The following is a 23336-nucleotide window of genomic DNA, read 5'->3' as shown; positions in this document are numbered from 1 at the left end:
ACTTCTGACTTACTGGCTGTATGATTCTAAAGTATGTCAATTTCCCTTTCTGAGTTTCAGTTTATTCATCTGTGAAATAGCACCTTCTTCACAGGGCTGTTAGAAGTATCAAAGGAAATCATGTTTATAAAGTGTTTTAACCTTAAAGTCCTAAATGAATATGAACTTTTATTATTATCATCATAGTGCTTCCCAGGATCCTTATTTTCTTGAAAAATAAATATGGAGTTTCCTCTTACTTTTCTATATGCAGAAAATCACCAAACAAAAGGGGATTTTTCTCTCAGTTACGGGTCAGCTACGTGGCTTCTGCAGCAAACTTTCTCTACTAGCCACTAAAGATACACAAGGCTGCCAGGGAGGATTTAAGAACAGACAGGAGGAAATGACCTAGAAATTGGTGCTTATAAGCTGTAGTGGAGCTCCATCTTAATAGAGAAGAATGTCATGAACTGATGCAAAATCAGAGAGGTGAACAGTGCTAAAGCTATGACAACTCTGTGACTGTGATGATGATAATCAAGTCAGTTATCAATTCTATAAGTCAGATGGTTTTATGTACTTGATTTTTGTTTGATCTGGACCATTAAGTATTTCATTCGTTAAAGGGACTCCCTCAGATCAAAAGTTCATTAATGAATCTACTCACAAAACAGGTTGTCCATATAAACAAAGCCATAATTAACATTCTATTTGTTTTTTCTACTTTTTTCTTTTGGCCTGATCTGTGATTTCACTGGTGTAGCCAAATCCCTTAACTCCCTGGTGAGGAAATTTTCTCTACCAATTAAACTTGCTTAGCCTGAGTTTCCTCAAACATAAAATGGAAATAATAATAATAATAATAATAATAATAATAATAATACTTACCTAACAGTATTGTTGTGAGGACCAAATGAAATAACATATGTAAATTACTTTCTAAGCCTTAACATGCTATAGAGATGCTTATTATCATTAATAATAATAATTATTATTATTCATTGAAAGTAGCCTCTTTTAAAAATAAATTATGTTGAAGGTAACAAGATTCCAAAACTCATTCCGTACCTTTGTAAAAGGGTCACAGTCAACAATACGGAACGTCTTTCCATAAATTGTGATGTTAATACCCCTATTCAGGTCTTTCCAGTGGTAATGGTCCCCACGGTCATTCTTGGGCAGTCTCTGGCGCTTGATGAATTTGCCCTGAGGAATTCCAGAGTTTTCCACAGCGGGCTCCATGACTGACATGCTGTCATCCTCCAGATAATAATAGATGACTACCTTTCGGATCCTATAGTGCTCCTCAGAAGACAGAGGGACATCCTCTTGGAAATATGCATTAAATTTCAATACCTATAAAAACAGAAACTCCTCCCCAAAGGAGGAGAAAAAAGGTGGCAATTTTAGGCTACAATCAAATAATATTAAATCTTTTCATGTACTAAGACACATGTGCACACACACACACACACACACACACACACACACACATATATACACTGAGACGCTTCAGTGACTCATAGTGACTTTGTCAGTACTCCACCAATGCAATTCACAATTCCTCTACCACTTAGCAGATGTTCTTAAAGAATTGCTGTGACGACATGACCAATGTGATATTGCATGATTGAACATGTATAACCTTTATCAAATTGCTTGTAGTCTCAGGGAGGGGGGAAGTGAAGGAAGGAGAGAGAAAAATTTAACTCAAAAAAACTTTAATGAATGTTAAAAATTGCCCTTTATGTATATAACTGGGGAAAAATAAAATATTATTTTTTAAAAATAGGAAAAAAAGAATTTCTGTGACCAAAAAGTTCATAACCCTGCAACCAATCCAGTGACGAGCCTCTCCGAATTTAGCTCTATGCTGGTTCTTCAATAAAAAACAAAGAATCCATCGCTGAGTTCATATCTGAAATCTATCCTTTTTGGTAGGATCTGTGAGAGCTTATACTCCTTCAGCATAGCCTTCAAGGGCCATGTCCAGACCACAAGGAGTCATTGGAGTAGGATTGTAGTATGGGAAGAGTTAAACAGAATAAAGAAGACAAAAAAAGAAAGTGGCAAATGTTGGAGGGGCCACTGGAAAACAGGGGTATTAATAACTGTTTGTGGAGTTGTGAATTGGATCAGGCTTTCTAGAAAGCAATTTAAACCACGCTCCAAAAGTCTCTAAACTATTCATACCCTTTGACACAGCAACACCACCATTAGCCCTATACTTCTAAAGAGAAAGAGGAAATGAACCCATTTGCACAGATATATTTATCACTGGCTTATCAGCTCATTTTTTTGTGGCAAAGAACTGGAAAATAAGGAGAGGTCCATCTACTGGGGAATGGCTGAATGAATTATGGTGTATGAATGCAATGGAATATTATTGCATGAAAAAAATGTTTCAGGGAAACCTTGGAAGACTTATATGCAGAGTGAAGTGAGTAGAAACAGGAGAACAATTTCTATAATAACAACATTGTAAAAACAAACAACTTTGCAGACCAAAGAATTCTGATAAATACGACAATCTCAGAAGCCCAATAAAGTAGCATACCAATTACCTCTTGACAAGTGAAGGACTTCTAATGCAGAACAAAACATACATTTTTGGACATGTCCAATGTGTGAATTTCATTTGCTTTACTTTACATATTTCCTACAAGGGTTTCATTTTTCTTTTCCTTTTTTCCAGTGTGGTATTGAAAGGAGGGGTGGTGAGATAAGAGAGAAAATAAATGTTTATTAATGTTTTTAAAATGTTAAATAACATTAGGTTGCTTTAAAAAGTTATATAGAGTAAGTTATCACTCCTATCCTTTAAGTGCTTAAGCTTTGTGACATTTACTATCCCTTTCTATAAGAAGGCCTCAAAGATCTCAACTATTCCAACTTTGCTGATGTTTTAGATCCCACAGCATTTTTGGGAATGATAACAAGATTGCACCATAGTATAATTTTTAGTGTCCAAAAGATAATTTAAGGCTCCTGGGACAAGTTCATTTCCTCTGAAACTAATAAATGTTCACAGATGTTAATTGATAATATAACTATGCTTAATCCATCACAGAATATTTTAAAAGAATTATTTTATTATTTCAACATCTGAGTGCACAAAATGTGCCAGGGAACAAAGACGATATAGACAAGTCAAACTGGGAGAATGGGAAATATGAAAACACTCTAAGCATGGGAAACATCATGGGAGAAGGTATGAAGTTGGAAGTAGACACACAAAGCAAAGAGAAAACTAAATCAGCAATCAAATGAAGAGAAAGATTAGAACAACGTGGAAAAAACGAGGCCCTAAAGTTTATGATGAAAATGCCGAATCTGATGCAAAGGGCTATGAAGAGTTAGTAAGATACTCAAAAAAAGAAAACAATATCCATGGTACATGGTAAGGTTAACAGTTGCTATAGCAGTATTTGTACTATCTGGAAAGGATCTGACCCTGCTTATCACTTATTAGCCCCACCTCCTTGATACTCTCATCCATGGGCTTCTGAATAAGTATGCCCTTATTGTTTTCCATCTACCTTGTTCTCTTCCCACCCCTTAAAGATGGATGTTCCTTAAGGTTCTGTGTAATTCTCCTAACTCTCCATACTGTTTCCTGGTGATCACATCCATGTGCATTACTTTCACACTGGTATCTTCAGCCCAGTTCTTCCCACAGAGCTCCAGTCCCACAATTCCAAATATTTTTTTGATCTCCTCACCTGAATGTCTCACTGGCATCTCAAACTCAACATATCCATACTGATCCTACCCCAAACCTGCTGTTCTTCCATCTTCTCATTTCTACTGACACCACCTTGCTAGTCTAGATAGCAATCCCTTTTCCCATCAGCAACCTATATGGAAAACTTCCTCATTATCTTCCACTCATCCTTGCCTTTGACTTCCCACTCTCACTATAACCATCCCAATTCTGGCCCTTATCCCCTTTCCTGGATTATCCTAACACCTCCTAATGTATTCTCCTGCTGCCAGTCTCACCCCTTCCTTATCTATCCTTCACACCATAGCCAGTCTACTTTAGAAAGACCTGGTTATAATTTTTCTTTTCTTTTCCTCTTCTCTTCTCTTCTCTTCTCTTCTCTTCTCTTCTCTTCTCTTCTCTTCTCTTCTCTTCTCCTTCCTTCCTTCTTTCCTTCAAACCTTCAGTAGCTACTTAACTATGGCCTACCAAATAAAGCAGACCACTTATCCTAGCATTCATGGCCCTCCAACCTAACTTTTCTCTTTATTCTAAACTTAGGAACCATCAACATCATCAAATCCAAAAAACACCATTAAAAAGAATCATCAGGGGGCAGCTAAATGGCGCAATGGATAAAGCACCGGCCCTGGATTCAGGAGGACTTGAGTTCAAATCTGTCAGACACTTGACACTTACAAGCTGTGTGACCTTGGGCAAGTCACTTAACCCACATTGCCCTTACCCCCGCAAAAAAAAAAACCCAAACAAATAAAAAGAATCATTTACAAAGCTTCAAGTTTCTAATTAGACTTCATAAAAATGTGAATATTAACTTTAATAATATAACAATAATACTTAAAATATAAGCATTTTATTTGTTTCCAAGTCCCCTTCTGTTATCTTTTTATTCTGCATAATTTTGGGAACATTTGTTGCTATTATTAGTAGCATCATCATTATTATCATTTGGTAGAGGTTTCATCTACTGAAGAAACTCCTCCCCGCACCCCAAACAAATCCACAATGCTTTTCAACATAGTTGCCTGGGGCTTTGAGGAGTTATGAAGTGGCTTGCCTAGGGTTGGTTGCACGGTCTGTCTGGCAAAGAGACAGAAGAGGAACTTAAACTCAGGTCTTCCTAATTCCACGATGGTACTGTATCCACTGTGGAATGCTATCATTATTATCACATAACTTATCGTGAGTGTTCCAACTTACCTTTCTAGCCTGATCTCACTTCTCTTTGTGTTTTATGTGCCAGTCAAATTAGACAACATGCACACTATCTCTCCAGTTCTCAAATGAACCCTCTCCAGTCTCTATGCATTTGCTCAAGTTACCATCTGGAATACTCTTACCTTTTCCTCATCCTTGAGCTCAAAGACCAACTCAGGGAAAATTTCTTTTTTTATTTTCTTTTTTTTTTTGCAGGACAATAAGGGTTAAGTGACTTTCCCAGGGTCACACAGCTAGTAAGTGTCAAGTGTCTAAGGTCATATTTGAACTCAGGTCCTCCTGAATCCAGGGCTGGTGCTTTATCCACTGTGCCACCTAGCTGCCCCCTCAGGGAAGATTTCATAGAAGCGGCAGATCCCTCCTCCTACCAAGCTAGAAAGGAACTCTCTCTCCTCACACTTCTCATTGAACTTCATCTGTAATTGTCCTTTATCTCTGCATTCTCTCAAGTCTTGCATTATAGTAATTTATGGACATGTATCCTCATTCTTAGGCAGCTAGGTGGCACAGTGGATAGAGTACAAGGCCTGGAGTGAGGAAGACTCATCTTCCTGAGTTCAAATGTGGCTTCAGACACTTACTAGCTGTGTGACCCTGGGCAAGTCACCTAACCCTCAGTTTTTCATCTGTCAAATGGGGTGGAGAAAGAAATGGCAAACCATTCCAGTATCTTTGCCAAGAAAAAAACAAATAGGGTCACAAAGAGTCAGAAATGACTGAAATAACTAAACAACAAAAACATTATCATATTTGTTAAGCTCTTTGAGGCCAGGAATTGTGTCTTTCATATTTAATCTTTTGATCCCCAGCATGTGCCACAGTGTCTCACATGTAGTAGGTGCTTAATGCTTGCTAAGACAGGAAGGTAAATGATAAAGTAATGACATGATCAGATTGAGACTAAATTTGTAGATAGCTATTTCTGGAAGGCACTTCCTATCTGCCTGAACGGTCCTTCTCAGGACCCTTTGCTGGTTCTTCATTTAGATGCTGTCCTCCTAAACATGAGTATACCCTAAGGCCCTTTAGTAGACCCTTTTCTATTCTCTCTCTACAGTCACTCTCATGATAACCCCATTAGGTTCCATGGGTTGAATTACCTCTCACCTCTGGGCTGATGACTCCCAAGTCTATCACACCACTAGTCTCTTGAGTGTTTAGTTTCCCACCACTGACTGACTTTTCAATATTTTGGTGTTCCTGTAGCCATCTCAAACTCAACACATGTGAAATGACTTATTTTCTTCTCCCACCTCTGCCCCCACCCCCACCCAACCTACCTCCTTAATTCTGAAGAGGATGCCACTATCCTTCCCACCAATCAATCAATAAACACTTATTACATGCCCACCATGGACCAGGCACTGTGCCAATCTCCCATGTTCCCAGTTTTACTGTCCTCTTCGAATCCTCACTCTCCTTCATCCCACATATCCAATCAGTTGCCAAATCTTGCCATTCCTACCTCTCTCCTATCATCTATTTCCCCTTATACAGCCACCACCTTAGTTCGTCCCCTTTTCACCTTTCACCAGGATTATTGCAAACGCCTAATTGCTGTCGATGCCAGAAGTCTTTCCCTTTCCACTCCATCCTTCACACTGATCTCACAATTATTTTCCTGAAGCACAAGTCTGACTTTGTCACTCCTTTATTCAATATGTGGTCTCCCTATTAGCTTCAAAAATAAACTCTTCTACATAGCTCCAAATCATTTCCCCAGCATCATTATATGCCACTTTCCTGTCCTATGCTCTCTTGGCACTCGATGGAGAAGCCCTACTGGCCTCCTTCTATTTCCTGCTTCTGTGACTTTGCATTGGTCGTCCTTCATGACTAGAATGCCCTCCCATGTCACTCCGGCCTACTAGAGTACCTTATTTTCTTCAGGACTCAGCAAAACCCCCCCCAAAAAAAATAGGTAGAAGGACTCACTTTCTACTTGAAACCTTTCTTGATCCTCCAAGATATTAGTGCCCTACCTCCTCGAATTATCTGATACTTATATATGTACATTTTGTCTCTTCCAATGAAAGTAAACTTTTTGACAACAAGAATTATTTCACATTTGTCTTTTTATCCCCACAGCTCCTAGCACAGTCCCCTGAAATATAGCAGGTACTTTAAAAGTGCTTGTTGGTTGATTAGGAGTGCATCAGCGGGGCAGCTAGATGGCGCAGTGGATAAAGCACCAGCCCTGGATTCAGGAGGACCTGAGTTCAAATCTGGCCTCAGACACTTGACACTTACTAGCTGTGTGACCCTGGGCAAGTCACTTAACCCCCATTGCCCTGCAAAAAAAAAAAAAAAAAAGAGTGCATCAGGATTTGCTGACTTCTTAAATGTAAAAGAAATAAAGAGAGGAATGACAGATAATTCTTGATTTTTAAGCCCCCGTAATGTTGAAATGACCAGTTAGAGAAGAGTATGAAGGAAAAATGAAGAGCTATTTTGGCTAAATAAAGTTTGGAGGCAATGAGACTCTCAGATAGCTCTATTGTAAAGAAACAAGAAAACTTAACATCAGGAATGAAATATAAAAGCAGATACAGGAGATGCCAGCATAGAATCAATGAGGTCACCTAAGAAATTACCAAGCAGTCCTACAATAGGGCAACATGACACAAGTGACATGAGATAGTGAGAAGGCTCTGAAGAAGAGACCAAATTAACCATTAAAGAATGATGGCATGAATGTTATGAAGGAAAGAAGGATACCTTAGAAAAGGGATCAACTAGTCACACTAGAATTTACAAAAAGGACAATGAGTACTTGTGACAAAGAAAATTTTCCTGGAATTGGCAGTTACTAGAGACTTTCATGAGAGAGACTATATAGAATAAGAAGGGTAAAAACCTAACTGTGAAGTAATACAAAATAATAACGCCTTAAATACTATGAGGTCAGAGATAAGTCCCAGAAATTGGTATAAGACTTGTCTTTCTAGAAGTTTACAACCTCACAACCAAAAGAAAAAAACAACAACAACAAAGTAAGGCCTTAGCTTTTCCAAAGTCAAATTTTTGTTTTGTCTTAGCTGAAAGGAAAAAAAAAAGGTAGAAAGAAAAAAATTAAGAAAGATTAATAAGAATGTAAAAGATAAGAAAGCAAGACTTCAATGAGGAGAGTACTATATAAGTAAAAATAAAAGTACAAACAGCTGTTGTTACAAGAGGAAAAGACACAATTTAAAAAATATTACTTGCTCATGGATAAGATGAAACAATAAAAATGACAATAGTATTAAATTAGTTCACTAATTTAAACTAAATTAGTTTACTTCTTCAATGTCATACCAATCAAACTACCAAAGAATTACTTGGGGAAAAATAATAAAATTCATATGGAGAGAGGGAAAAAAGTCAAGAATCTCAAAAGAAAATCATTCTGGAAAGCAATTTGGAATTAGACACAAATTACTTTTTTTCGGGGGGGGGGGGGAGAGGGTGAGGCAATTGGGGTTAAGTGACTTGCCCAGTACATGACAAGTGTCTGAGGTCACACTTGAACTCAGGTCTTCCTGACTCCAGGGCCAGTGCTCTATCCACTGCATCACCTAGCTGCCCCTAGAAACAAATTTCTAAAAAGCACATACCCTTTGGTCCAGCTATACCAACATTAGGCTTATGTCCCAAAGAGGGAAAAGTCCTATCTATATAAAAATATTTATAGCAACTCTTTTTGTAGTAGCTAAAAGCTGGAAACTAAGGGGATGCTTATGTGAACTGTGATTGAATAATTTGTGGCAGATGAATAAGATGGGGTACTATTGTCGTTGTTCATCCTTCATTTTTTTTTTTTGGTGAGGCAATGGGAATTAAGTGACTTGCCCAGGGTCACACAGCTAGTAAGTGTCAAGTGTCTGAGGCCAGATTTGAACTCAGGCACTCCTGACTCCAGGGCCGGTACTCTATCTACTGAGCCACCTAGCTGCCCCCACCATCCTTCATTCTTGAAGACGACTAATGACATCAGGAGAGTGATGTTTTGACTTCCAAGTGAATTGGATTTATGTGAGGCAGGGCTGTGAAAGTCATAAGCCACACACTTTCCTCCTGAGTTATCTGAGTCCAATGACAAGACATAGATCAAGATGACTAGAGATGGCCCCCAGTGCGGTGAGAGACTTTGGCCTTTTTAAGCTAAGGTTTTTCTCAGGTCTCAGTTTGTCTGAGGCAATAACCATTCAGTGATTCAGTGAATTTAATAAATGAGGCAAAAGATGACCTATTTTGTCTACTCAAAAAAAAAAAATCAGTCTGGGAGGGGGAAAATCCTCAGGGTTTCTGGCCAGAACAGAAAGAATTGCTATTTACAGTTACTCTGAGCTATCACATTACTTCAAAAAGACATGGAAAGACTTCTATGAACTGATGCAGAGTCAAATCATCAGAAAAAGAACAATTTAAACTATAGCATCAATATTATAAAAAATGAACAACTTTCACGATCTTTACAACCTGATGAAGAATGAAATGAGAAGAACCAGGAGAATAACTTACATAATTATAGCTCTGTAAAACAAACAAAAACCTTTCAAAGCTGTAAGAACTATGATCAGTATAATGACTATTCATGATTCTGGAAAACTATGCATATCTGTTACAAGAAATTAGTTTTTCTTTTCTTTCCTTTTCTTTTTTCCAAGAGAGGCAAAACTGGGAGGGAGAAAAAATGGATTTCTGTGGGGGGCAGGGGGTACAGATGTGGCATGTTGCATGCACTTTCAGATGACGTCACTCTAGTATTAGTTTTACTTCACTGCTTTGTTACAAAAGGCCTTTCACAAAATTGGGGTAATCTGTAAATGTTTGTAATGGAAAAAGAAAATCACCAAATTTTTTTTCCCAATTGTTACCAACTACAGACCAATACTACAGAGTTGTTCGTGATGGAAAGTCCTAACTTCAGATTTAACAGGTGTATGTTTAAGAATTATTTTATATTAAAATAGGTTGGCCTCCATTTCTGAGTCCCCTTTAGTCATCATCATTGATCTTTATTCTGCTTTTGATGTTATTAATCAACCTCTCCCATATATTCTCTCCTCCCTTTGCTTCTATGACACTGTTCTCTCCCAGCCCTTCTACCTGCCTCACTGCTTCTTAAGTCTCCTTTGCTCAATCATCATCCATATCGCCTGGCTTGTAACTGTGAGTCTTCCCCAATACTCTGTCCAGGGCCCTCATGTCTTCTCTTTACATTAGTGATCTCATCGACTCCCATGAATCTGATTCTCATTTCTCCAAATCCCAAATCCATAGACTTATTATTAATAACAATAAATATTAACAAGTGTATTGGTAATAATCAATATTAACAATAAAATGTCTGCAGTCCAGGAAATAATACTTAATGTTAATCATAAGCTTCAATATAACAACATAATAGGTAGCATTTATATGGTTCTTTAAGGTTTGAAAAGCACTTCACATATATTATCTCATTTGAGCCTCACAAAATCCCTGGGAGAGAGGTGCTAAAATGATCCCTATTTTAAAAATGAGGAAAACAGGGGCAGCTAGGTGGCTCAGTGGATAAAGTACCAGCCCTGAATCCAGGAGGACCTGAGTTCAAATTTGACCTCAGACACTTGACACTTACTAGCTGTGTGACCCTGGGCAAATCACTAACCCTCAATGTTCCCCACCAAAAAAAAAAAAAAAAATAGTTTCCTTGCTTATCCCTTTAGGGGCAGCTAGGTGGCATGGTGGAAAGCACTTGCCCTGGATTCAGGAGGACCTGAGTTCAAACTAGACCTCGGACACTTGACACTAGCTGTGTGACCCTGGGCAAGTCACTTAACCCTCATTGCCCCACCAAAAAAAAAAATGAGGAGAACAATGCAAACAGAGGTTAAGTGTCTTGCCCAGGGTGAAAAACCAGTTAAGTATCTGAAGCTGGATTTGAACTCAGGTCTTCCTGACTCTAATTCCAGTATTTTATCTACTGTATCACCTAGCTGCCTCATTATTTTCTCCCCAAACCTGTCCCTCCTCTAAATATCCCCATTTATGTTGAGGGGACACAATTCTTCTGGTCACTCTCAAGCTGAAAACCTCCATAGTATATTTGGTTCTTGCCTTTCCCTCAATCCTTGTATCCAATCAATCCAATCCAAGTAGTGACAACTCTTGTATAACACTTATCTTCCATCTTTCTAAAGGTAAAGCCATTCTGGAGTTAGACCCTCATCACCTCTCAACTGTACTGCGGCACCAACCTCTTCATTGGTCTCCCCGTTTTCAGATTCTTCTCATTCCAATCCACCTTTTCCACAGCTGCCAAAATCATCTTCATAGCCTACAGGTCTGACTTTGCTGGTCCCCTACTTAAAAAAACTCTAGTCCCTTCCTAGAGTCTTTCAGATAAAATAGAACTGACTCACCCTGGCATTGAAAGACATTCACCATCTTGACTCAGCCTGCCCAATTCAGAGCACTACCCTTTCTACTCTCCACAGTCCACCCAACATGGCCTACCCGCTGTTTCCCGAATCTGGTATCTCGTCTCCCATTCTGTGCAGTAGTAGCATAGGCTACCCCACACCCACCAGTCCCTAAAATTCACCTGCTTCTTACTGCAGATCTGAAACTCCCAAGCTTTCTGAAAGGATCAGCTAAGCCAAGATGCCATTTCCTTAAGGAAGCCTTTCCTGATCCCCCTAGTTGTTAACGCTCTCTCTTTTCTCAAGTCACTTTGAATGTCCATATTGTCTTCCAGTCACAGAAAGTAAACTCTTTGAGGACATGGTCTATTTTCTTTCTTCTTTATATTCTCAATGCCTAGTAAAGCGCTTTGTATATAGGAGGTGCCTAATCCTTGTTTGTAAAATCAAAGGCAACATAGTCCTATGAAAAGGGTATTGACGGTGGACTCAAGAGCACTTAGGTTTATTCTGGCCCTTGATGTTTCCTACCTAAGTGACCTTTAGGGTATAACTTAACCTGCCTGGGGATCAGTTGGGACTAGCTGATCTCTGAAGTCCCTTCCAGCTCTGGGTCTATGAATCTATGAATTAAAGATAAATTTCTAGGAACAGTTAAAAGACTCAGTAACGGGGCAGCTAGATGGCACAGTGGATAGAGCACCGGCCCTGGAGTCAGGAGGACCTGAGTTCAAATCTGGCCTCAGATACTTAACACTTACTAGCTGTGTGACCCTGGGCAAGTCACTTAACCCCAATTGCCTCACTAAAAAAAAAAAAAAAGACTCAGTAACACCACCAATATTTGGACTATGCTGTCCTGCTCATGGGTTATGAGCATGAAGGAGAAAATTTAGGAGGACAGAATTATCAGAAAAATTTTAAAAAACCTCTGGGGAGAGGAATAGCAAGACCAAAGCTACATATACCCTCCTGGTAAAAGACCATCACAATCACTGTGGCATTGCTACCAGTGCCAGCTATCTTTCGGTGTAAACCAATGAAGATATCACTACCAGCAATTGGAGTCTGTGCCCTACAGAAGAAATCCTTTTCTTCAAACATTCAGCTTTAATCAGAGACTCTGATTGCCTGGGATCAATTCTCTCGATTACAATAGCTAATATTCATAGTTTGGGGATATTTGTTGCATCCAACATGTTGGATGCCCATGTTAACTGGCTATGCTAAATTGTAAGAAATAAAATGAATTATGCTTCTAGCACCCAGATGTGATTAGAGACCCCAATACCTGGGGATGACACCCACTCACAACTATGTACCCTGATAGAATTGTCTTATTACCACAAATGCTTGTTTCAGGCTGTAGCTGAGTATGCTCAAGTTGAAATAATAAAGTGAATGCCATTTGAAAAGACTCAGTAAACAAGGGGACTGGCACTATGCCCTTGGAAGTCAGTGCTTTGAACCAGACCTCTTTACTCCTCCAGATTCCATTAACTATTACACATAAAAGGAAAATTTTAACTAACAAAGCAAATTATAGCAACTGTTTATCAACTATAGACTAATATTAACCATAGTTGTCTGGGCTAGAAAAAGATCCTAACTTGAGTTTCAAAATGTTTATGCTCAAGATTTATTTTATGTTAAAGCACTTTGACCTCCCTTTCTGATTTCTCTTTAGGCATTTGTATTCCCTAAATTGCCCATCAACTGAGAACCTTTCCTCTATCCTAAATAATTGTGTGGAAATGCTCTGTTATTATAAATAAATATCACAATTCACTTTACAGAGTTACAATTTATAAGAGTTACAAATCATTCTTATAAATTATACCTATTGGAATCTGGAGAGATCAGTTAATGTTGAGATTGTTAAATCTGAGAGCATAGTGAACTTCCCATTTAAGTCTATTCCCTGAAACAAGAAGTGGAATCCAGAAGTGAAGAATGATGTCAGTGACTTTTTTTTATTATGATAAAGTCACTTAACCCCAATTGCCTCACTTAAAAAAAAAAAAGTATCTTCAAGGATACCATAGAATCAGTATAGATCCATTTCAACCTCCTCACTAATAATATCATTAATAATACCATTATTACATAGTCTTTTCCCTTGGATACTAAAAGTTCCTGAATTTTCTCCATTAGCAAGTATTTATTTATTTATTTTTGCAGGGCAAGGAGGATTAAGTGACTTGCCCAGGGTCACACAGCTACTAAGTGTCAAGTGTCTAAGGCCGTATTTGAACTCAGGTCCTCCTGAATCCAGGGCCCCTGCTTTATCCACTGTGCCACCTAGCTGCCCCCCAGCAAGTATTTATTAAATGCCTACTATGGGCCAGGCACTGTGTTGAGTGATGGGACTATAAAGACCAAAATGAAACAGTATCTGCCCTCTGGGAGCTTAAATTCTACCAGGGAAAATAATATGTAAACATATTAACCTATACAAAATAATTATAAAGTAATTTAGGGAGTAGGCCTATTTTAGGAGGTGGTGCTTTAATTGAGCTTTGAAAGAAAGCAGGGATTGATCCTAAGAGGTGGAGGTGAGGAAAGAGACAACCTTTGCAAAGGCAGAGAGATTGAAATGGAATATCATGTGCCAGAAACACGAAAACTAGTTTGAATGGACCATAGAACATATGAAAGGTAGTATTGTATAGTAAGAGAGGCCAGGTTGTGAAGAGCTTTGAATGCTCAGCAAAGGAATTTGTTGATCTTAGAGGGAATAAGAAGCCCTGTGGCGTTTACTGAGTAGGGGTATATCATGGTTAGACTTGTGCTTTAAGAATATCATTTTGGCAGCTAAGCAGAGGGTGAAACAGAGAGACTTGAGGCAGGGAGCTCAATTAGAATGCTATGGCAATGGTCTAGACAGGACTGAATGGAGATCGTGGCCATGTAAGTGGAGAGAAGGAGAGGTAAAATAAAAGATGTAGTAGTAGATTCACTGCAGTATAGTTTTAGTGTTACTGCATTTTAATTCTTTAAATTTGGGGCAGCTAAGTGTTTTATATTTAGTAGCCATTTAATGGGAGAAAAACAACAACAACATTCAATTAGTTAGAATACCCCATTTCCCCACCTTTTCTGAATCAAAAGAAATTTGCTAACAAGTAAGCTCTGAGAGTTTTCGCCTATTTATGCATCAAGACTGCTGTAATTCACTTCATAATGTCTGGGTTGTAATTTCCATGATCCTTTTTATTATGTATATAAGATTATGTTTGCTTCTTAGAATTCTGTAACTGCAATGTTATTCTTCCTCACTCTGGAGAAAATAAATGAATTTGCATCGCTTGCTAGAAAATATACACACTCATACACACATTTATACATAGCTATATTAATAATTAAGGGTTTTCTCTCCTTGTTAGGATCTTTGTATATTGGGACTTCATCCCTCCCCCTCCCACAACTTTGCCTTTCTCATAGAATATAAGTTAGCATTCTCATGTATAATCCTGAAGGGAAAAAGGGACAAAAGCACCTCAGAGACTGTTTATGTTTTCATCTAAGGGCAATCCAAGGCCACCATGCTGGCATAGGCCTGACAATTTAAAATTGTCTACTATTTTGTTTTGCTTTCCCCCAGGTGTGATCTCATTTCCCCAATTATAACTTCACAGATAAATGTCCATCTGAATCCAAGTGGTCCATAAAACCTGGAATTGTAGATAAGATGAATCTAGGTAGTACATAATACATAGAACCCTCAACTTAGGAGTCAGGAAGACCTTAGTTCAAATCCTGCCTCAAACACTAACTAGCTGTGTGGTCCTAGGAAAGGAAAGGCACTTGATCAGTTGAGAAATATTCTGGCCATATTCTCACGACCCACAACTCCACAATTGGAGCTTTGCTCCAATATCCTAAATTGTATATCTCAAAGTGATGGTAATAGATAATACCTGACTTCCTACCAAGTGCCATCCTTGAACCTCTCAAAAGGAAATAACATCTCTAACACATAAGAGATGGGGTATTTCCTAAAGAAAAAAGAAACGCCTTCCCTAGCCCCACTTAATTCTACTGCCTTCTCTGTGTGAATTATTTCCTAAGGAGAAAAATGATTATTTTCTTATTATATTAATAACCAGTTTTAGATATGGGACCCAAAGGTCCTCTTTTTGCTTGCTCATTCAAAGTCCAATCTCTCAAGGCCATTTCTGACCTTGCCCCAAAATTCACCTCACAAAGACCCATCTTATCTAGGTGGAATTCTTACTGTTCATTGTTCAACCTGGGTAGAACTGGGTGGAGAATAGATTCTTTCAAATAGATTGCTGGAGGGGAATGATCTGGGAGTGTTGGCATGCTCAAAGTCTCTCTCTCTCTCTCTCTCTCTCTCTCTCTCTCTCTCTCTCTCTCACACACACACACACACACACACACACACACACACACACACACACACACACACACACACAGCCCCTCATTAGAAAAAGCCCTCCAGGGGGCAGCTAGGTGGCGCAGTGGTTAGAGCACCTGCCCTGGAGTCAGGAGTACCTGAGTTCAAATCTGGCCTCAGACACTCAACACTTACTAGCTGTGTGACACTGGGCAAGTCACTTAACCCCCAATTGCCTCACTAAAAAAAAAAAAGAAAGAAAAAGCCCTCCTCTCCTTATAATATTCATTCTTTCATTAATTGTTAGACAATCAGAGTTGATTTTCACCTTTCAGGGACATACCCTTTTCCAAAGATATTTAAACATTAGGCCACCTCCACACAGGATCTTTGGTTATAGAGAGACCACTGACCTCAATTTATTATTTACTAGCCTAATTGATAAAATGATTATTAGCTACCCAGAAACTCAGTCTCTTGGGCTTTTCATTCATTTCACTATTTATCCTGTACCTAGCTTGCTTCATATATATTTGTTTGCATATTGTCTCCCCCATCAGATTGTGAATTCCTTGAAGAAAAGAACTAACTGGTTTTTTGCCTCTTTTTGTATCCCAAGTGCTTAGCATGAGCCAAGAGGTGACAGAGAGACATCATGACTGAGGGGGACAACTGAGAGGTAACTATCTTTAAGGACAATGGAAAAGAGGATAAAGATTTAAATCCCCAACTTTTTTTCTTTCTGCCTGTTATGGTCACAGGTGATCATAATACATTTTCTCGCTGCTTCCCCTTTAACTGCTACTTTTTCTTGTTTAATTAGTTAGACCAGAGGGATACTTCAGTTTAATCAGTCAGGAGTTTCATCTGGCTTAGGAACGCTATGGCTTATGAATTTTTAAATTAATAATTTGTACATTTGTACAAACTTCTTAAGAGGCAAAATATAAACTTGATTCAGGGACTTTCTCTTGCTTCTGGTCCAAGGGAGTCATTGTTTCACTGCTAAGCAATCTCTCTCTACCTCCATGCTAGAAAAGGAAGGGGGAAAACAAAAGGGATGGCAGAGTAGCAGGCAAAAAGAGGGCTCCAGTCCAAAACCAAGCCCCGTGGGTGTGGAGCCACCACAAATGTGGTCTAGCACACTCAGTTCTGCCCTTTTCTGTTGGGGAGGGGGTGTGTGTGCCAAGGGTGGGGTGGCAAGAAACCCTCTTCAGTCAAACTCTCTCCTTTATAGTAACAAACATCTTCCAGCTACAGAGGAATTCATTGGGTAGGAGAGTCTCCTTATTTTAAGACTCCTCAAACTCACACCAAAAGCTTCCATTACAACTGCTGCTCTAAGTAGCCAAAATGTACCTAATGATTTTTTCTCTGTTTACATACCTCACTGCTTTTTATCAGTCTGTCTGAAAAGGTCTATCAGCAATACTCTGGTTTATAATATATGTGTGTTCCTGAAAATATGTATTTTTATTGGACAACTCAGGTAACATGCTAGAAATCATGGCCAATGTGTAAGCGAACAGGTATGAAATAGGTTACATAAATAGATTACATATTAGTTAGATTTTCCAGCAAAAAGTAACTTCCTTCTCTGCTTCTCCACCAAGAAGAGAGTTCAAGTTTCTATCACAAACTGTTCACAGTGAAAACAGCCATTTTATGAAAGAAATCCCTTGCTCTTTATCAATTAGTTAGAATGTCATTTGTTCTCAGAAACATGAAACCTTGAACTTGGTTCGCTGCAGGAAGGGGAAAATTAGCATTAGCTATTTCCTTTTTTAAAAATGTGACATTTAGTTGGCATGCAAGATGGTATTATAGAATTATAATAATTTGGGAATAGATGCATTTTATTTTTGATGTAGAGCTTTCAGATATTCTTTTGCTTGTGATCTTTGGTATTTTCCCATCATGTAATAAAAACTTGAAAGATACCACTTTGATTTTGCTCAACTTTCATTTTTGTGGGCTAAGTTTAGGTTTAGGAATAAGAAGCAATGACAGGAAGTTGTTTCACTTGCCAAGAAGAAAAAAAAAAGGGGTCTGAACCTGGTAGTTTCTTTTCTAGCTGTAGCAGCAGCTAAGAAATAAGGCCCAAAACACAGTTAATTCACATTGGTACTTAGTGGACTTAAGTGAAAACAATGGAAATACGTCAAGTGAATTTAGTTTATTAAAAAAATTCATAGCTTCCCATGCTATAATACCAAATCAAATGTCAAAAAAGCAGTGTGCTTAACAGCATATATATAGTTAATAACAGCATGCATATAATTAATGATTCTAGAATGCAAATTCCTGACAATTATAAAATTATGATGCACAAAATAAATCTGAAAACAAACAAAAAAACAAGTATATTACACATAATGTCTACTGTCCCTTGAAGAGATGAAAACTGGACAAGATGAAATTCATTTGTAAATTTAAAACCTCAGAAAAAGTCAGAGTTAGCAAATGTACTAAAAGTATTATATCACTCAGAGATGAATTAGGTAGTTCATTTATAGCCAGGATATGGACCATTTACTGTCACTTGCAGACTAGATTCTATTCGACCATAAATGGCTGACCAGGAAGCTAGAAACTAGGTAAGATGAGCCAAAGGCCCAGTTTGGAAAGAAATGGTAATGTCAATAATAGTTCTTCGATTTTGGAATGAAATGGAATTGCTCATCTCATTGAGCAAAGACAGATCTGGTGAACTAAACAGATGGTATAAGTCAAAAAAGGACAGGTGAAATTAGGTACCCCAAGAAGATATTTGAAAAAACAAAAGAAAAACCCCAAGATAAATTAAAAAGGTATAAGTACAGAGTCAAATGAATACCACTAATTCATGAACTAAAAAAAAAATCAACTAAAAAGTAATCAAAAAACACCCACCCCCCAAAAAAGGGGAAAAAAACCTATGATAAATACAAAAGTATTTTCCAGACTGTAAAGCAACTGGAGAAATTGCAAGATTGAGTGGGGGGAAAATAGGCCTGGAAAGTAGAGAAAGCAGTAATAAGATGAAAATATCAATTGACACAAAGAATGAATGTACCACTTGGCAAAGGCATGGAAAAAAATGAAAAACATGAGAAAAGACCTTACAGCTTGCTCTTTAGTAGTTAAAGTCTGCAGTGTTTCTTGCAGAACTAAAAACATATTCAGCAAGATGGGAGGAAACAGCCACCTAAGTATATGGACTTACTGTTTTCATTCTGATTTTATGGCATCTTTTGACATGAGAGCACACTTTTCAAAAGCAGAAACATGAAACAAATAAGCCTAAGTGAAGTTCTATCCCTTCACCACAATTTCAAGCTTTGTCCACCTTGTCTTTAAACTGTATCCTGAAAATATTACAGTGAGGTCTCTGGGGGAAATTCTTTCATTTATTTACTAAAATCTTCTTCTTTACAAAAGAAAGCCTTGGGGCAGCTAGGTGGCACAGTGGATAGAGCACCAGCCCTGGAGTCAAGAGTACCTGAGTTCAAATCTGGCCTCAGACACTTAAGACTTACTAGCTGTGTGACCCTGGGCAAGTCACTTAACCCCAATTGCCTCACTTAAAAAAAAAAAAGCCTCTTTCAATTCAGGGCTCACTCTCTGACTAAGAGCTGAAGCACTTGAAAAAAATGTTCTCCTTGGCACAATCTCTGAAACCTGGTTTATTGTCAACTCCTCTGCAAGGAGTTGGCTCATCATGAAAACAAAGGAGCTCATACAATCTGAGAGAAATGAGTCCCCCCTCCCCTTTTCTAATGTCCCCATTACAAGGCTCAGCAGGACAGGACTGATGATAGCAGACAGGATTAACATTCTCCTCAATCTAGGAATTGCTACCCCATCCAACCTTACAAGGTATTTAATCTATGGTGAAACTCCCAGCCACAGTGTTCTGCTTGGGTTAGGGATAGAAATTCTTTAGATTGCCAAAAGACTGAACAATTTAGAAGCAAATGACATAATCAAAGTTACATCCCTTTGTTAGTTAAAACAGGTCCACCTTCTCATTGCATATTCATTATCTCACTGTTAACCAATCAGAGTTGATTGCCACCCTCAGGAACACCCACCCTTCCCAGGGTTTATAAACTGAGTCCACGGCTATGATTGGTCTTTGGCATCCGAGAGGGTCACTAACTCTTTTATTAATAAGATACTGACATTATTAATAACCAAGAAACTATGTCTCTTGAACTTATAAGCATTACAAATCCCAAACCATACCTTTTTGTCAAAGGCCACATGAGCAGGAATAAAGTCAGAAGGTGGGGCCTGCTTGGGTTCTTCATAGGTCAGCGTAGGTCTCTTATTGGCCAATTCATCTAAATCAGCTTGGGACAGCTGGTTCACATGGAGACGTTCTCTGCCGACCCCCACTGTTGGAATTCGAGAGTAGGCATAGCCATTTCTGTATTCCAATGTCTGGCTTCGGTGAAAGGCAGTTTTCTGAGGAAAGAAATGGAATCATTAAGAATTCTACCATATGTGCATTTGCTACATATTACTGTAGAGCCCATTATTATAAAAACAATTTTTATTCCTTGTTTTTAAACATCCATGGGAAAAGTAAACTCAATTAAAAGATGATCCCATCTTTGGTGAAGTATTAAATTACTTGTCTAGGGCTAAACAGTGAGGTAAAGTGATTGAGCTGAAAAATAAAACTTATAAAGTTCTGTTCCTGCTCCTTAATTCACAACTGGATCATCACCTTTGAAATAAGAGTAAAAAATATTTTATTAGCTTAGAGTGTGGCCATCCTGTCTCATAATTAATAATCTTTTCATGGCATCTGTTAATAGCAAAATTCAGTCATCTGAATGCTAGTTTTGTAAAATCTGTTTTAATCTTCAATTAAAATTTTTTTCTTGCTCACAGTCTATTCTCCTTGAATCTTGCCCTGACTTCTTCTTTTTTATTATTTTTTTTGGGGGGGGGGTAGGGCAATGAGGGTTAAGTGATTTGCCCAAGGTCACACAGCTAGTAAGTGTCAAGTGTCCGAGGCCGGATTTGAACTCAGGTCCTCCTAAATCCAGGGCTTTATCCACTGCGCCACCTAGCTGCCCCCCTTGCATCTGATTCTTAAGGTCAAAGATGTTTGACACATGCAAAGACTTTATAATTGCCCTGTGATCAAGATGAGCAAGGGGAGGGAATCCCAGAATCTGAATTCCCTCCCTAAATCTGAGGTCTAAATTACAACATTCTCTTCTTCAAGAGAAATACATTGGCATTTTGTCCCATTGAATTTAAAACATTTCATGTACTTGGAACTCAAAACTAAATGTAAAGCATGTGCATCTCTGGCTCATTCTGTGGGCAAGCTAAATGACAAAAGAGACCTTCCAGAAAACAAACTCTCACCAATTAACTGGGTCAAGCAAAACTGGAAAAGAACATAAGAATCACCCAGATGAAGACTAAGCCATTTGGGTATTTCTGTTCTTTGTCCTTCATTCTTTGTTTTTTTGTTTTGTTGTTGGATTTTTTTTTTTTTGGTGAGGCAATTGGGGTTAAGTGACTTGCCCAGGGTCACACAGCTAGTAAGTGTTACTTGTCTGAGCTCAAATTTGAACTCAGGTCCTCCTGAATCCAGGGTCAGTGCTTTATCCACTGCGCTACCTAGCTGCCCCTTGTCCTTCATTCTTGAAGAGGACCATGACATCAGAGTCATGTCATAACTTGCACTGAATTGGATTTAAGTGAGGGAGGGCTGTGAAAAGTCACCAACCTCACTCTCTCCTCCAGAGACATCTGGGTCCAATGGCAAGATATACATCAGGACAACTGGAGATGGCCCTGAATATTTTAAGGCAATTGCAGTCAAGTGACTTGCCCTGGGTCACATAGCTAGTAATCCTCTAAGGTAAAAATTTGAATTCAGGTCCTCCTGACTCCAGGGCCAGTGCTCTGTTCACTTCACCACTGAGCTGCCTCTGTATCTAGGAGAAATTTAAAGCAGTGCCCTTTGAAAGTAAAATGGTCTGCCTCAGGAAGTAGTGGGTCCTCTCTCACTAGAGGTCTTCAAGAGGAAGCTGGATGCTAAAGATGCCATAGAGGAGATTCTTGTTTAGGTATGGGGTACACTTCCATTTCCTAGATTCTGCAATCCCCAATTTACAGATGAGGACATTGAAATGCAGATGAGTTAAGGAATGTCACTAAGTGGCATCAATAAAATGGATGAGGAGCAAGATTTAAATCCAGATCGCTCCAGAGTCCAGCTTCACTGTTCTTTATATTGTGCCACTGGTGGGGAGGACAGGCAAGGGAGATATAGCTAAGAGATGTAGGAAAAGGATCTCAGAGACAGAGTTGGAAGGAAGAGAGATGGACATGGGGGGAGAGAGCTAGAGAAATAGGCTGGGAATAGCGGGAGAGGAAGGAATAGACCGAGGGAGGGGTTGGGGCTGCAATGGGGGAAGGATGAAGTTTGAGGAGAAAGAATGAGGTTGAGGCTTAGGAGGGCCGTGGGATAGGCTCAAAATGAAAATTTATCTAAATACCTTTACAAAATGCTATGGAAATGCCTATTATTATTGTTAAGGGATGGGGGAATGAAGATGGGAAAGAGGGATTAAGCTAGGAATAGGAATGGGGTTGAGTGACAGAATGAGTTGAAAGGAGAAGTCTGGAAATGTGATAGAGAAAGGGCTGCTTCTGGGAGAAGGGAGGGAATGAGAGGCAGAACTGCAGCTGGGGGCTGGAGATGGGCCTTGGAGAAGATAGGGGAGTAAAAGGAGGGGGGGGGAAGATGGGCTTTGAGGGGAGGAGGGAAGGGCAGGAATGGAAGGGATAGGAGATGGGTCTGAGAAAAGGGATAAGGGCTGAGGCTGGAGGTGGGAGATGGGCCTTGGAGAAGGGATGGGAGTTGTAGAGGGGCTAGTATAAGGAATAGGTGGAAAGGATTGAGGTAGGGAAGGGGGAGGGTTAAGAGATGGGAGTAGGTAGAGAGGGCTGAGGGTAGAGGTGGTAGATAAGCCTGTGTGAAAGGATGTGGGGGTGGGGCGCTGGAGGTGGAAGGAGATAGGGCTGAGAGAAGGGAAAAAGTGTCGATGAGGGATATATCTGGTCGAGGGAGGAAAAGACTGATTGGGGGAAGGGTCTGAGAGAAGTGATGGGTGGGATGTGGGGCTGGGATGCAGCTTGGGTAAGGGGAGGTGGAGCTGGAAGAAGGGATAACGTCCGCAGCTGGAGGTGGAAGGTGGAGCCGGAGGCTGGGTTGGAGCGGTAGAGGGAATGGGGTGTGGGAGGCAAAGGGTTAGGACTGGACCCAGCTGGGAGCCTGCTGCCCTTAGGGCGGGTAGGGAGTGGGCGTGCTGAGGCTAAACTAGAGCTGGGCTGTTCCTCACCGTGGGGTCGCTGTAGGAGAAGCCCGGCAAGAAGGGCAGCCCATGCACAGGCTTGGACACCATCGCCACAGCCGCTGCCGCCTTCTAGGGCCCAGCTTCTGTCTAGCCCGTTGCCGTGGCGACTGGAACTCGCACGAGGGCTGTGCAACCATGGTAACGCCAAACATTCGGAGAGCACGGAACAGTGGGAGTCAGTAGCAGACAGAACGGGAATGACGTGTCTGCGCCTGCGCATTCCAATGGCCCTAGGCTTCCTCCTTGAACAGCTGGGAGCTTCCTGAATACGCCGTGTGTGGGAATGTTCTCTG

At 39.6% G+C, this 23336-nt stretch overlaps 1 protein-coding gene across 1 annotated transcript in view; it reads right to left on the bottom strand.

The window, feature by feature from the left end:
• The window catches only part of EFHC1 (EF-hand domain containing 1), a 79291-nt gene extending 56156 nt beyond the window's left edge, over positions 1 to 23135 (bottom strand). Inside the window, exons 1-3 of the mRNA XM_043962547.1 lie at positions 23029 to 23135; positions 19901 to 20122; positions 1051 to 1338 (exon numbers count right to left, since the gene is read on the bottom strand). Of these exons, the coding sequence (XP_043818482.1) occupies positions 1051 to 1338; positions 19901 to 20122; positions 23029 to 23091 (573 nt within the window). The 5' untranslated portion in view covers positions 23092 to 23135. The remainder of the gene's footprint in view (positions 1 to 1050; positions 1339 to 19900; positions 20123 to 23028) is intronic.
• Between the last annotated feature and the right edge of the window lie 201 nt (positions 23136 to 23336).

The sequence above is a fragment of the Dromiciops gliroides genome, chromosome 4 (assembly GCF_019393635.1).
Source record: "Dromiciops gliroides isolate mDroGli1 chromosome 4, mDroGli1.pri, whole genome shotgun sequence".
NCBI lineage: Eukaryota > Metazoa > Chordata > Mammalia > Microbiotheria > Microbiotheriidae > Dromiciops > Dromiciops gliroides.
Note: the sequence above shows the minus strand (reverse complement) of the source record. Positions and strands in the feature narration are given on the sequence as shown.